Below are 15156 nucleotides of genomic sequence, written 5' to 3' on the forward strand. Positions count from 1 at the left end.
ACAGAGTGAGCAGGTACGAGGTGTAAAACAATGCATCATAATCGTCAATATAATTTAAAAAAAAAAGTCTCACCATTGTGTGCAGTTTGGTTTCCTCATGCAAAGCGCTCGCTCGCTCTCAGAAAGGATGAGAATTTACACACGATCTCCTTAAATCTTTTTTTCAAACACTGACATATTCATATCCTGTATTCATGCTGCCATTGAAGAAGAGATGGTAGAAATAAATGCGTGTGTAGTATCAGACCTTAGAGAGCTGCTTCATCGAGCCACCCGTACCAGCCACACAGCTATTGCCAGATACCAAATACTAAAACAGCACAAATTTGTGGTTCTTTGCTTCACACATAACCATTTCCGAACAGCTTCATTTGGCCAGCTCGAATTTTTGCCAAGATACATTGAGTCTGCTGAGTCTGGGAAACTTCTGCAGCCAAAAATGAATAAAATATTAAGAAATCATTAGGAAGCTCCTGAAACTGTCTACATGAAGCAACTGCAATAGGCTGTCGGAGCAAAGTTTGGGGAATGTCATGGACACATCCAGGACAAAGTCTACAAGCTCGAGTCACTGGAGACATTTACAAGTCCACAAGTTCTCCTGAACTTCAGCATACTACCAAACGTGTGCAGGTGTGTGCATTTAAAGTTTAGCATCGCAGGGTGCCTGACAGGTGTGTACAGTCTGTATGTGTGTGTGCGCGCCAGCTTCACCGTCAGTGCACAGTGTGTTCGTACCTGATTTGCGCTGACTCAGAAAAAAAGTTGAAGGGGTGCTTTGCATCGCATAGATAATGCAGCCTGACCGCATCACTGAGGGGACGAAGAGGGGGTGGGGGGAGCAAGCGAGAGAGAGAGAGAGAAGGAAAGTGACCAGGGTTGAGGTCACCTTAATATTTAATCAAGCCCACCACCTGGAGCTCTGACACATGAGAGATAGAGCAAAAAAAAGAGAGGGAATGAAACAGAAGGAGGGTGGTGGTAGCAAGGTTATGGCATTTCTCAAGGTAAAACGATGCTGAGTGAAGAATATTTAAAAGTTCCAAAATGAGCTTCAGGAGTTCTGACGTTGGCTGGAAAAAAAACTTGTGAATACCAATTTCATCTCATCCTTTTGCTCTTGCAATAAATCATGCCATGATACACTTGTATCATTAGTACACCGACCAACTACGTATTTCATAATAAGAGAGATTTAAACCACCAAACACACAGAGTTGCACTTTCAAAGCAAAACTGTCATGTAGTAACTTGAAACATGCAGATTGGATGTTAGCCTAAGGCGTTTTTTTTCTCCCCATTGGGGTCCTGTTAAATTTAATTTTGAAAGTCTTGAATAAAAACTCAGAACATCACATAATTACAGGCTTTTTAAATGTATAAATATATTTATACAAAGTAAAAATGGTGCCTCTGTTCAGGTGTCTCATCTCTCATTATTTCTAGCCACTTTATCCTGTTCTACAGGGTCGCAGGCAAGCTGGAGCCTATCCCAGCTGACTACGGGCGAAAGGCGGGGTACACCCTGGACAAGTCGCCAGGTCATCACAGGGCCGACATGTAGACACAGACAACCATTCACACCTACGGTCAATTTAGAGTCACCAGTTAACCTAACCTGCATGTCTTTGGACTGTGGGGGAAACCGGAGCACCCGGAGGAAACCCATGCGGACACGGGGAGAACATGCAAACTCCGCACAGAAAGGCCCTCGCCGGCCACGGGGCTCAAACCCGGACCTTCTTGCTGTGAGGCGACAGCGCTAACCACTACGCCACCGTGCCGCCCCTGTTCAGGTGTGGTTCACGTTATTTCATTGTTAGGAGACCTGGAAGTCAGCCATACTCGGTGGGACTTCTCAAGAAACAAGCCCCATGTGCATAGGCATATTTGCCCATGTCATTTCATTACATTTGCAAACATATGTAGCTTGCTAACCTAGTCTAGCATTATAAACATCAGGGGGGAACCATCAGGGCCATCTTGGCTTTCAGAGAAGACGCAAACACATCAGCATTTCAGGTGTTCTATTTAATTTCTATCATTCTTTAATTTCTTTCATAATTTCATGATAATTATTCTCTTCTAGCTCTAATTTGACCTCATTTTCTATCAAATTCGCTTCAGAAATGAAAGGGTTACTGTCCTGAAAACATTCAAATAGATTTATCCAATGAGGTTTTTTTGTTTGTTGTCTCTAGGCTGAGAAGAGTTTAGAGCAGGCTCACTCATTGGTTAGGACTTCACTGCCGGAAGTAACAGATGACTTAACCAATCAGATTTTGATTTATAGTGGGAGGGACCAAAAATGTATCGCTCACTGCCTTCTCGAAGGCCAACGCTAGCTTAACCGCAAGTTGGCGCTGTCAGTGCAGCAGTGAAGTCACCTTCCAGCCGGTGTAGCGTTCATCAGTAGTGTTCGCAAATGCTAATAAAGGGGTCAAGCCAGTGCTATCAAGAGCAAGTAGCACAGGCTAACGACCGAGAAACTAAGATTTCTGTCTCCAGACTCTTCTTCCACGCTGCACGCTCACCACAGTATTTGTCACTCATAATTAAGTATTCATTTCCCTCTGTAATTTACTTAGTTACTTTTAAAATCAACAACGACAACTACACACAACAGGGTGACCTGGCCATAGACCTATACCGGTAAACATAGACGCCGCATTGAGCTGGTGGCCCGTTGCTGGGATACGTCAGAGTGTCCGCTATATTTGATGTGGCAAATCTTCCCCGTAAACCAATGCAAGTAAATGGACTGAACTTCATAAAGCCCCTTTCTACAATAATATTTAACTCGATGCCTTTTATTCACCCATTAAGACACACACATATATATTTGGGAAACAAACAGGCATCAGAACAACACATATACAGTGGTGCTTGAAAATTTGTGAACCCTTTAGAATTTTCTATATTTCTGCATAAATATGACCTAAAACATTATCAGATATTCACACAAGTCCTAAAAGTAGATAAAGAGAACCCAGTTAAACAAATGAGACAAAAATATTATACTTGGTCATTTATTTATTGAGGAAAATGATCCAATATTACATATCTGTGAGTGGCAAAAGTATGTGAACCTCTAGGATGAGCAGTTAATTTGAAGGTGAAATTAGAGTCCGGTGTTTTCAATCAATGGGATGACAATCAGGTGTGAGTGGGCACCCTGTTTTATTTAAAGAACAGGGATCTATCAAAGTCTGATCTTCACAACACATGTTTGTGGAAGTGTATCATGGCATGAACAAAGGAGATTTCTGAGGACCTCAGAAAAAGCGTTGTTGATGCTCATCAGGCTGGAAAAGGTTACAAAACCATCTCTAAAGAGTTTGGACTCCACCAATCCACAGTCAGACAGATTGTGTATAAATGGAGGAAATTCAAGACCATTGTTACCCTCCCCAGGAGTGGTCGACCAACAAAGATCACTCCAAGAGCAAGGCGTGTAATAGTCAGTGAGGTCACAAAGGACCCCAGGGTAACTTCTAAGCAACTGAAGGCCTCTTTCACATTGGCCAATGTTAATGTTCATGAGTCCACCATCAGGAGAATACTGAACAACAATGGTGTGCATGGCAGGGTTGCAAGGAGAAAGCCACTGCTCTCCAAAAAGAACATTGCTGCTCGTCTGCAGTTTGCTAAAGATCATGTGGACAAGCCAAAAGGCTATTGGAAAAATGCTTTGTGGATGGATGAGACCAAAATAGAACTTTTTGGTTTAAATGAGAAGCGTTATGTTTGGAGAAAGGAAAACACTGCATTTCAGCATAAGAACCTTATCCCATCTGTGAAACATGGTGGTGGTAGTATCATGGTTTGGGCCTGATTTACTGCATCTGGGCCAGGACGGCTTGCCATCATTGATGGAACAATGAATTCTGAATTATACCAGTGAATTCTAAAGGAAAATGTCAGGACATCTGTCCATGAACTGAATCTCAAGAGAAGGTGGGTCATGCAGCAAGACAACGACCCTAAGCACACAAGTCGTTCTACCAAAGAATGGTTAAAGAAGAATAAAGTTAATGTTTTGGAATGGCCAAGTCAAAGTCCTGACCTTAATCCAATCGAAATGCTGTGGAAGGACCTGAAGCGAGCAGTTCATGTGAGGAAACCCACCAACATCCCAGAGTTGAAGCTGTTCTGTATGGAGGAACGGGCTAAAATTCCTCCAAGCCGGTGTGCAGGACTGATCAACATTTACTGGAAACGTTTAGTTGCAGTTATTGCTGCAAAAGGGGGTCACACCAGATACTGAAAGCAAAGGTTCACATACTTTTGCCACTCACAGATATGTAATATTGGATCATTTTCCTCAATAAATAAATGACTAAGTATAATATTTTTGTCTTATTTGTTTAACTGGGCTCTCTTTATCTACCTTTAGGACTTATGTGAAAATCTGATGTTGTTTTAGGTCATGTTTATACAGAAATATAGAAAATTTTCAAGGGTTCACAAACTTTCAAGCGTCACTGTAACTTTTAATGTGATGGTTATAAATAGTGTGCGAAATACTCTGTACACTGCAAACTAGCGGCAGATACGCGATAGATAGCTCAGGTAAGCTAATCAGTCAGCATACCGTAGCAAGCTACCAAAACCTGAGGCCACAATAACCAACCTACAAGACTGAATATGATAAATGATGGAAATGGTGGAAAAACTGGAAATAGTGAATGAAAATAAAAATCTCATCTCATCTCATTATTTCTAGCCGCTTTATCCTTCTACAGGGTCGCAGGCAAGCTGGAGCCTATCCCAGCTGACTACGGGCGAAAGGCGGGGTACACCCTGGACAAGTCGCCAGGTCATCACAGGGCTGAAAATAAAAATGTAGTGTTTTATTTATTGAGTCACCACACAGACCTACTCTCGTTGAATAAAGTGAGCTGAATGACCGCCAAACTGAGTTCGGCCAGGTTCTAACGTCATACCAAAACAAAATACATCACTGATTCCTTCACATTCAGAAAGGTTAAAAACATTCATCATACGTTCAAAAATGTTCATCATAGTGTGGCACTGTATTATCTAATTCTCACTGCTTATAACTCTACACCTACCCGGTGGAGATGAGCTGGGAAACTGAAGACTGAAGGAACAGTATTGAAAAGTATTTTTCCAGTCTCACCTGTGAAAGGTAATCCCATGTGATCTCGTTTGGATGGTAAACCTGTTGGTACAGTTAAACGCAGCACATGAATGAGGCATCTTTATTCTCGGCTACTGTCTAGACGCTATACCAGAGACGGTTGAAGAGTCTCCACTTTGCCACATCCAATATGGCGGCGAGGATGACGTATGATTCTACGCAGAATGCGGCATCTATGTTTATATGTCTATGGACCTGGCACCCTGCTGCTAATCCCTTGCAAAATCCTTTGCCCTGTTGCTTTTTTGGTGTGTCTGGCTAAGTTTCAGCTAAGCTGAAGTCCCAGCTCTAATAGTAACAGTTCGCCACTGATAAACATTATAATATTTTATATCTGTAACTACCATAACATTAATAGGCTCTCAGATTCACCTGGAGTTTTATTAGGTGGGCTTTGTACCAAAAAGCTAACATTAGCTAACGTTACAGCAAATAGGTGTGGCGCTACTTACACTGAACAAGGAATATTGTTCAATTAGCTTAGATTAGATTAGATAAAACTTTATTGATCCCTTTGGGAGGGTTCCCTCAGGGAAATTAAGATTATAGCAGCATCATTACAGATAAACAGAGAAAAGAAATAGAGGAAAACTTCTAGATAAATTAAAATAAATTAAGTATTTACCAGGGGCGATTTCTCAGAGACAACAAGGGAAGCCGAGCTTCCCCTAAAATTCTCTCCCCAAACTGCGGCGTCTACGACGTTGAATTCTCATTAAAACAATAACTTGCATAACATAATATATGCCCAAGATTGTATTTATGTTTATAACTATCCTGTAACTTATTTGAGTGATGTCTGATGAACTTGCAGTTCGCTACGAGAATCACCTTTGCTGCCAGGCTGTAACCTTTCTTATTTCAATGGGCTCTATGGACTGGCAGCAGTGTTGCCAGATTGGGCGGTTTTAAGTGCATTTTGGCGGGTTTTGAACATATTTTGGGATGGAAAACGTCAGCAGTATCTGGCAACACTGACTGGCAGCCGGGTATCCGTTGCAGTCTACGAGACGGCTCTGAACAGCCAATTTCGGCTAGTTGTTATTGGTTAAAATCAACAAAATCGTCACTTCCAGGGAAGCCGGGCTTCTCTGGGACTAAACGAGACAGTGGGAGGGACAAGAAGCCGGGCTGATAAAGGATTATTGGAGGTAGTGTTTGAAAGACATGAGGAGGGCGGTACTTCGGCGAGGAACACGGAAGCATGATCAGTCAGTCCCTAGCGGATGTCGAGAAAGTGTAGTCGTGTGCCAAAGTGCTGTCCGAATTTCTTTTCATATAAACGGTTCTTCTCATTGAAGTCTCTGTACATTACTCTGTAAATAAATTTAAATATTACTTGTTGTGCTCCGTTAACTTTCATCCATTCTATCAGTTTGATCATTCGTGAATTCACTCGTTTATTTCATTTGTAGTTCAATCTGGTTGTAGGCTAGCTTGAGCCTTATTGGGATCTGCAGTGCTAGCTGCTAACAGAAATTGGTGAAGTCTCTGGAAAGCACAACCAGCTGGTATGACAGGGTCACAGACCATTTTCTGGAAAAGGAGCGGAGGGCAGAATTTGTGTATAAATAGTGTTCATGTTCATGAATCTGAAGTGTGTATATTGTTCAGTAATGTTAAGAGAATGGTGGGCTCTGTGTTATAGGTTATACCTGGGTATGATATTCAAGGTTCTGTGTGTTGCATAGCCTACCTGGTTATGAATTTCCAGACTGTGTTGCAGAAGATGTTCAAGGATGTGTTGCACAGCTGGGTGTTGTGTTAAAGACTCTGTGTTGCATATCAGGGTATGATGTTCAAGGCTCTTCGTTGAATAGCCAGTGATTTTTGGATGTTTGATATTTTTGATTAAGGATATGAGGCACTAGCCTGGCAAGCCAGACTATAACATGAAATGTACAAGCAAAAATACTTTCTGCCACTAGGTAGGGTTGTCTAGTTCACTATGCTAATGGGGCACACCTTTCTATGCTTTGATATCCGGCCTACAGGTTTTACGATGAATGTGTAAAATGGGCTTCCCCTGTTTTAAAAACCAGCAGCCGCCACTGGTATTTACATATACAAATATAAAAAGAATAAGATATGGGGAAGAGAGGAAGGGGGGGAAGGAGGGAAAGAAGAAGAAAAAAAAGGCCTGTCAGAGAAGTAAAACATTTTGTTTTAAATACAATCATTGAATTTTTTTGGTCGAAACGTTAATCTATCCCATAGTGGCCGAGTAACATTTACGGACGTCTACTGCCACCGTTCCAGTGGGAATCGAAACCATCATATTCACGTATTGTGACAGTCGTGATATTGCTGGTGGTGACGTAAATGATGATGGAGTGATAATACCTCAATGTAAAGCAACCAGCGGCAAACTCAAAACAACAGTCAAAGAAAACGCCAGCAGATATCATATTAAACATAGCCTTTACTTGAACAAAACAAATTTTCAGAAACAGGAAGAAAACTATCAGCAGAGATGTGATGCAGCTCGATTTGTGCCATGTTGCTAATTAGCTAGTGTCTCAGCTTGGGCTTTTCAGAACAATGGACTTGCTGCCTCACCCTGTGAATTTTACGTCATATCTGACCCAGTCTCACATGGTTCACATGTCTCACATAGGTTCGCGATCCATAGCATTTCATTAAATACTGTATAGTCAGGCGGGAATACACGACATCCATTATTTTCTGCTTTGAAAGACGGAGTGGGAATTAAAATTTGCCATCTATTCCATGTTGTTTTGAGGAAATGTTACAAAAATGCAAATGTGAAATATACTATATGGTCAAAAGTATATATGCCCATTCCAAATCCACAAGCGTTAACATGGAGTTGGTCCCCCACTTTTTTGGGAAGGCTTTCCACTAGATTTTGGAACATTAGTGAGTTCAGGCACTGATGTCAATTGAGAAGGCCTTTTGTGCAATGTTCCAGTTCATCCCAAAGGTGTTCAAGTCAAGGCTTAGGCCACAGTTCTTTCACATCATCCTTTGCAAACCATGTCTTTATGGGCCCTGCTTTGTGCACAGAGGCATAGGAACAGGTCTGGGCCCTTTAGTTCCAGTGAAGGGAAACTGTAATGCTGGAACACACAAAGACATTCTCACAGCTCTGTGCGAAAGGTTCACATATACGCGTGATGGTCAGATTGCCATATGCTTTTTTCCATATCGTATATATTGTGTGATAAAAATGCCTTCACTCTGAGCAGTATATTTTACCCTGTTGTATCTCTAATACATATGTGTGCGCGCGCACGCACACACACACTTGGCCTATTAGAGGGGCAATGTTAAAGGGTCAGGAACAACAGTCCACCTGTCCACTAACTGATAAGACAGACAGCTGATTGATGGACAGATACAGGAGATAGAGACAAAGGACTAATAAAAAGAGGGAGTGGGATGAACGCATCCTTACTGAGGTAGCGATAAAGGCAGAGAGTGACAGACAGATTCTGTAGAGAGATAGAGGGATAAAAAGGACAGAAATTTAGTAGCACATTTAGTAGCGGGGGGATGGAAAGGGGGAGGGCAGTCTCACAAGTTTGTGTTCGCTTCATCGTCAGCACTTTAGAAGTTTCACAAAGTGCTGAGGAGTTGTATGTGCGTGTATGTGCATATATATATATATATATATATATATATATATATATATATATATATATATATATATACACACACACACACACACACACATACACACACACCTGCTGTGAGCAAATGTGTATATGTGCGTGTCTTAATGAGACACATGAAAAATTGTATGCAGCACTGATGGAGAATTAAGCGAGTGTATTAACCAGGACAGGATGAGAGAATGACATGAATAGTAGCAGAAAGACAGATTGTGACCTCTGTGTGTGTGTGTGTGTGTGTGTGTGTGTGTGTGTGTGTGTGTGTGTGTGTGAGAGCAGGAGCGGTGAGGGCATCCAGTATATTCCCCATCCTTAGCGTGATCCTACTCTTCATGGGAGGCCTGTGTATTGCCGCCAGTGAGTTTTACAAGTCCCGTCACAACATCATCCTCAGTGCAGGGATCCTCTTCGTGTCCGCAGGTGAGTGCTATTCAAGACATGTTTGGTGTCCAATGTTTGCGTTTTTCCAGAAAACCCAGAGGAAACCCACACTTGGGGCAGGAACTGCAGTCACATTGGTTTAGTAGCACCAGGGGCAGAAACTGCAGTCAAATTGGTTTAGTAGCACTAGGGGCAGGAACTGCAGTTTGACTGGTTTAGTAGCACAAGGGGCAGGAACTGCAGTCAGATTGGTTTAGTAGCACCGGAGGCAGGAACTGCAGTCACATTGGTTTAGTAGCACCAGGGGCAGAAACTGCAGTCAAATTAGTTTAGTAGCACCGGAGGCAGGAACTGCAGTCACATTGGTTTAGTAGCACAAGGGGCAGGAACTGCAGTCAGATTGGTTTAGTAGCACCGGAGGCAGGAACTGCAGTTTGGTTGGTTTAGTAGCACCAGGGGCAGGAAATGCAGTCTGATTGGTTACAGTGGCACTGGGGGTAGGATCTATAGTCTGACTGGTTTCAGTGGCACTGGGAGCAGGATCTGCAGTCTGACTAGTTACAGTGGCACTGAGAGTAGGATCTGCAATCTGATTGGTTACAGTGGCACGGGGGTAGGATCTGCAGTCTGACTGGTTACAGTGGCACTGGGGGTAGGATCTGCTGGCTGACTGGTTACCATGGCACTGGGGGTAGGATCTGCTGGCTGACTGGTTACAGTGGCACTGGGGGCAGGATCTGCTGGCTGACTGATTACAGTGACACTGGGGGTAGGATCTGCAGTTTGACTGGTTACAGTGGCACTGGGAGCAGGATCTGCAGTCTGACTGGTTACGGTGGCACTGGGGGTAGGATCTACAGTCTGTCTGGTTACAGTGGCACTGGGAGTAAGATCTGTTGGCTGACTGGTTACAGTGGCACAGGGGTAGGATCTACAGTCTGACTGGTTACAGTGGCACTGAGAGTAGGATCTGCAATCTGATTGGTTACAGTTGCACGGGGGTAGGATCTGCAGTCTGACTGGTTACAGTGGCACTGGGGGTAGGATCTGCAGTCTGACTGGTTACGGTGGCACTGGAGGTAGGATCTGCAGTCTGACTGGTTACAGTGGCACTGGGGTTAGGATCTACAGTCTGACTGGTTACAGTGGCACTGGGAGTAAGATCTGTTGGCTGACTGGTTACAGTGGCACGGGGGTAGGATCTGCAGTCTGACTGGTTACAGTGGCACTGGGGGTAGGATCTGCAGTCTGACTGGTTACGGTGGCACTGGGGGTAGGATCTGCAGTCTGACTGGTTACAGTGGCACTGGGGTTAGGATCTACAGTCTGACTGGTTACAGTGGCACTGGGGTTAGGATCTGCAGTCTGACTGGTTACAGTGGCACTGGGGTTAGGATCTACAGTCTGACTGGTTACAGTGGCACTGGGGTTAGGATCTGCAGTCTGACTGATTATAGTGGCACTGGGGTTAGGATCTGCAGTCTGACTTGTCACAATGGCACTGGGGTTAGGATCTGCAGTCTGACTGATTACAGTGGCATTGGGGGTAGGATCTGCAGTCTGATTGGTTACAGTGGCACTGGGAGTAGGATCTGCAGCCTGACTGATTACAGTGGCATTGGGGGTAGGATCTGCAGTCTGACTGGTTACAGTGGCATTGGGGGTAGGATCTGCAGTCTGACTGGTTACAGTGGCACTGTTGGTAGGATCTGCAGTCTGACTGGTTACAGTGGCACTGGGAGCAGGCTCTGCAGTCTGACTCATTACAATTGCACTGGGGGTAGGATCTGCAGCCCGACTGGTTACAGTGGCACTGGGGGTAGGATATGCAGCCTGACTGGTTACAGTGGCACTGGGGGTAGGATCTGCAGTCTGATTGCTTTCGTGGCATTGGGTAAAGGCTCTGCAGTCAGATTGGTTACAGTGGCACTGGGTTTAGGATCTGCAGTCTGAATGATTATAGTGGCACTGGAGATAGTATCTGCTGTTAGATTTGTTATAGTGGCACTGGAGACAGGAACTGCAGGAATTGGTTACTGTCTACAGAGACTGCACAAACAGCAGACTTTTGTTAAGTACTGCCTGTTTGAGTTACTTCAATCCATCTTTCCTGACAATTTATAATAATCCAACCACACACAACATGGCCTACATGGCTACAGAAATGACATGTTTTCTCATTAAACATGCTGATCAAGTCCTCATCTTTAATATACACAGTCGCTTAGCAGGGTTGAAATCATGGGCATACAGGAGTTGTTTTTTTTTTAAATGCCACCTGCTGTATAAACAGCTAAGAGACAGGGCTTCTGTGAGATACACTTTCCACATAGAGCTTGTCAGAAGCATGAGTCTGTTTATTTTCTGCTACGCCGAGAGACTCCCGCTGGGATACAGCTAAAAAAAATGTTCCAGACGCTTTTTTGTCTTTATCCACAGCTGATATTCACTTGATAAAACAGTATAAAACTAGATACAGCAGAGTTGAAGCTAGAGAGCAAACAAACCATGGGACCCCCAGTCAGTTGACATTAAACTGAGAATGTTGGCTACCAGTGAAATTTATTGTTGTTGGCTTTTTATTACTAATGGGCAAAGCCTCACCAGTGGCAATTCTGGGCATATATCAGAGGTGCAAATATCTATGGTTTAACCTTAGCACTTGTGATTTTTTTGCTACAGCAATATGGGAACCACATTTTCAGCAGTCAGACCTAAGGCAAACACATTTCTCCCAACAGAAAAGACAATTCACATAATGGGAAAGGACAGAGGACCTGAAAAATGCGCATTTACCACGAGGCAAGATTACTTTTGATTCATGTTGCTTTTATCTTCATGAACTTTGATCCTTGAATTAACAAAGCTTGGCCTCCGGAGCCAAAAGAAACCAAGTGGGCTGGATTGTCATCTCTTTGGTCAGTAAAAAAATGGATTCACACCAGATGTTTGCCTCGCTGTTTTGCCTCACTTTTTCTGATTTCTTAGTATAAATAATCAGCCAACAGTGCATGTTTCCTTCCCTGACCCTTACAGCCATTCCTGACCCTGAATGGTTTTTGCTTAGGGCCCCCAAAATAGGAGATGAGAGTGACTATTTGCCAAATGCTTGCTCTGTGACCTGCTAATGGGTAAACACTGCCTGAAGGAACAGGCTTATATTGGTGTAGGTGCCAAGGGAAGAAGACAGGGCTAACAGCAATCGCAACCAGTGCCAACCTCGCGCAAGGACAACCTTGCTGAAGTTCTAGTTTCCTAATGAAGCCAACCTGAAACTGTCTGATCGTTTGCCAGATTGCTGAACCATGCACTACCCGGACAAAGCTAAATTAAGAAGCAGAGGGAATCTGAAAATCTCTGAAGGATCTATGGAATTTTCGTAGGAGTGTTCACTTTGGCCATTTCAAAAGCTTGAGTACTCAGAGGAAATGACTGAGTATTTGGGTACTTGACTGATTCTGTTCTGTTTACTGTGTTTGCAATGTTGTTTGCTGTGTTTTTCTCTCTCAAACCTGCTAGCACCACACATATGCCTAACTCTGGCAAAAGTTATTCTAAGTCTGGTTAGCCTTCTTCATTTTTGATTGACTGTGCATAAAAATGAAGTGGTTGTCCATTGTGGAGTTGTATCATTGTATAGTTATATGTTAAATGTGCCACGTAATTGACTGACACACTGAAATTGTCTATAACTAGCTAACTTTGACAACTGCTGAAATGATTGTCACCTGTGCAGGTTATATATACTGTATTCCTACTTCCAGTAACACTAATTATTATAATCAGGCTTCACTTCCTGCCCCGAGTGCTGCTGTAGCCAATTGAGTTGCAGGTCCTACATTGGATCCAATCCCTGACCCCAGTGCCACTGCAATTAGACTACAGTTCATGTCCTTAGTGGCACTGTAACCAATTGGGCTGCAGATCCTGCTCCTAGTGCGAATGTAACCACTTGGGCTTCAGTTGTACCCCCCAGTGCTGATGTACCCAACAGGGCTGTGGTTCTAGCCCACACTGCCACTCTTCCAAGCCAGTTGCAGTTCTTGCCCCCAGCACCACTGTCACCAATTGGGCTACAGTTCTAGCCCCTAGTTCCAGTGCATCCTTACCAGGCTGCAGTTTCTTCCCCAGTGCCAATGTAACCAATCAGGCAGCAGTTTCTGCCCTCAGTGTCTCTGTATCCAATAATGCTGTAGTTCTAGCCCCCAGTGCAACTGTAACCAATAGAGCAGCAGTTCTAATCTCCTTCACTACTGCTGTTCCTGTCCCTAGTACAGTTGTAACCTCTCTCGGAAGCTTTCACTCAAAACTCAAAGCCAACATCATAAGGTCTTTGAGTGACAAAATAGAGCTAGGAACATTTTATCGACAGTATAGTCATTTATTTTAAAGTTGTGGTTAGTATATGCTATTGGGAGTTAGTCACTGTTTTAAATTTGTAACCTGGCCAACTGTTTACTTACTAACTATCTATCTATCTATCTATCTATCTATCTATCTATCTATCTATCTATCTATCTATCAGGTTTGAGCAACATCATTGGCATGATTGTCTACATATCAGCGAACGCCGGTGACCCCACCAAGAGCGACTCGAAAAAGAACAGCTACTCGTACGGCTGGAGCTTCTACTTTGGTGCTCTGTCCTTCATCATGGCTGAGATGGTGGGTGTCCTGGCCGTGCACATGTTTATCGACCGACACCGTGAACTCCGAGTTGCCAACGCCCGGGCTGGAAGAGGCATTGTCACTGGAAACGCAGACTACCTGCACGGCTCGGCCATCACACGCATCCCCAGCTACCGCTACCGTTATCGGCGCCGCTCACGCTCCTCCAGCCGCTCCACAGAACCCTCACAGTCACGTGACACCTCTCCGCTGGGCCTCAAGGGCTTTGGAGCTCTGCCATCCACTGACATCTCCATGTACACTCTGAGCCGCGGCGGAGCAGATACGCTGAAAGCCACGCCCCCAGCCACCTATAACTCGGAGAGGGACCATAACTTCCTGCAGGTCCACAACTGTATCCAGAAAGATGCGAAGGACTCACACAGCAACGCTGCCAACCGTCGCACTACGCCTGTATGAGCGCCACAGAGACCAATACTGGTAGGGAGCAGAAGTGACTGAATATGGGCCAGAAAAAGAGAGACAGGGAACAAATGAGTGAGACAAAAGGATGGAGAACCAAAATATGAGGGGTAATAAGGACTGGGGATCCAAGACCTCTCTGAGTTGTGAGCTATTCACAACAATGAAGATGACTATGATGAGTTTCCATGTTGAAAAAAAGTGAAAAAGTGAAAAATGTCCAAAAAAAGAGATAAAGAAAATGCATGATTTTCCCATCTACTGTAATTTAACGAATTTTAAACCATGTTTCAAAAAAAAAAGAGGAGCAAGTAATGGGGAGAAAGAGAACGAGAGAAACAGAAAGAGGGACAGACATATACACAGGTGAAAGAGTGGGAGAGTGTAGTAGACGATGAGCATTGTGACTTTTAAAAGGTTTCTATTTTTTCAACTCCCTTCTCGGTCTCCAGGGCGACCTGTGACTCCGCCCCTACTCCTCCCCGCCCACCTCCCTCTTTACTTCCTGTATGTATCCATCTCATTCTTTTGCGCATTAATACTGTGAAGCGTTGTGGCCGAGGTGTACCCAGGGCAAAAAAAAAGATAAACCCGTATCCTGGCCACAACTTACAAGTTAATATATGTATTAATTATATATGAATATATAAATATATATATATGTTAATAAACCACAGATAGACTTCCCTGACGCCGGAGAAGGATGGAAAAAAAAGACTTAAAAAATGAGAACAAATCAAAAGTCAATAAAGTCGTCATGGAAACAAAAGAATTGGGGAATGGGTTTTATTGTGACTCACCGGAGGAGGAAAAAAAAAAGAAATAGATGTTTTTGTAAACAGCAAGCTAGTTTTGTTCAAAAATGGTCTTGCCTGTGCTCTACAG

The 15156-nt window shown here is 43.6% G+C and overlaps 1 protein-coding gene across 1 annotated transcript in view; it reads left to right on the forward strand.

Annotated features, from left to right (window-relative positions):
- Positions 1-14268, forward strand: part of cacng2a (calcium channel, voltage-dependent, gamma subunit 2a) — a 153445-nt gene extending 139177 nt beyond the window's left edge. Inside the window, exons 3-4 of the mRNA XM_060918825.1 lie at positions 9079-9219; positions 13706-14268. Of these exons, the coding sequence (XP_060774808.1) occupies positions 9079-9219; positions 13706-14268 (704 nt within the window). The remainder of the gene's footprint in view (positions 1-9078; positions 9220-13705) is intronic.
- The last annotated feature ends 888 nt before the right edge of the window (positions 14269-15156 follow it).

The sequence above is a fragment of the Neoarius graeffei genome, chromosome 4, assembly GCF_027579695.1.
Source record: "Neoarius graeffei isolate fNeoGra1 chromosome 4, fNeoGra1.pri, whole genome shotgun sequence".
Taxonomy (NCBI): Eukaryota; Metazoa; Chordata; class Actinopteri; order Siluriformes; family Ariidae; genus Neoarius; species Neoarius graeffei.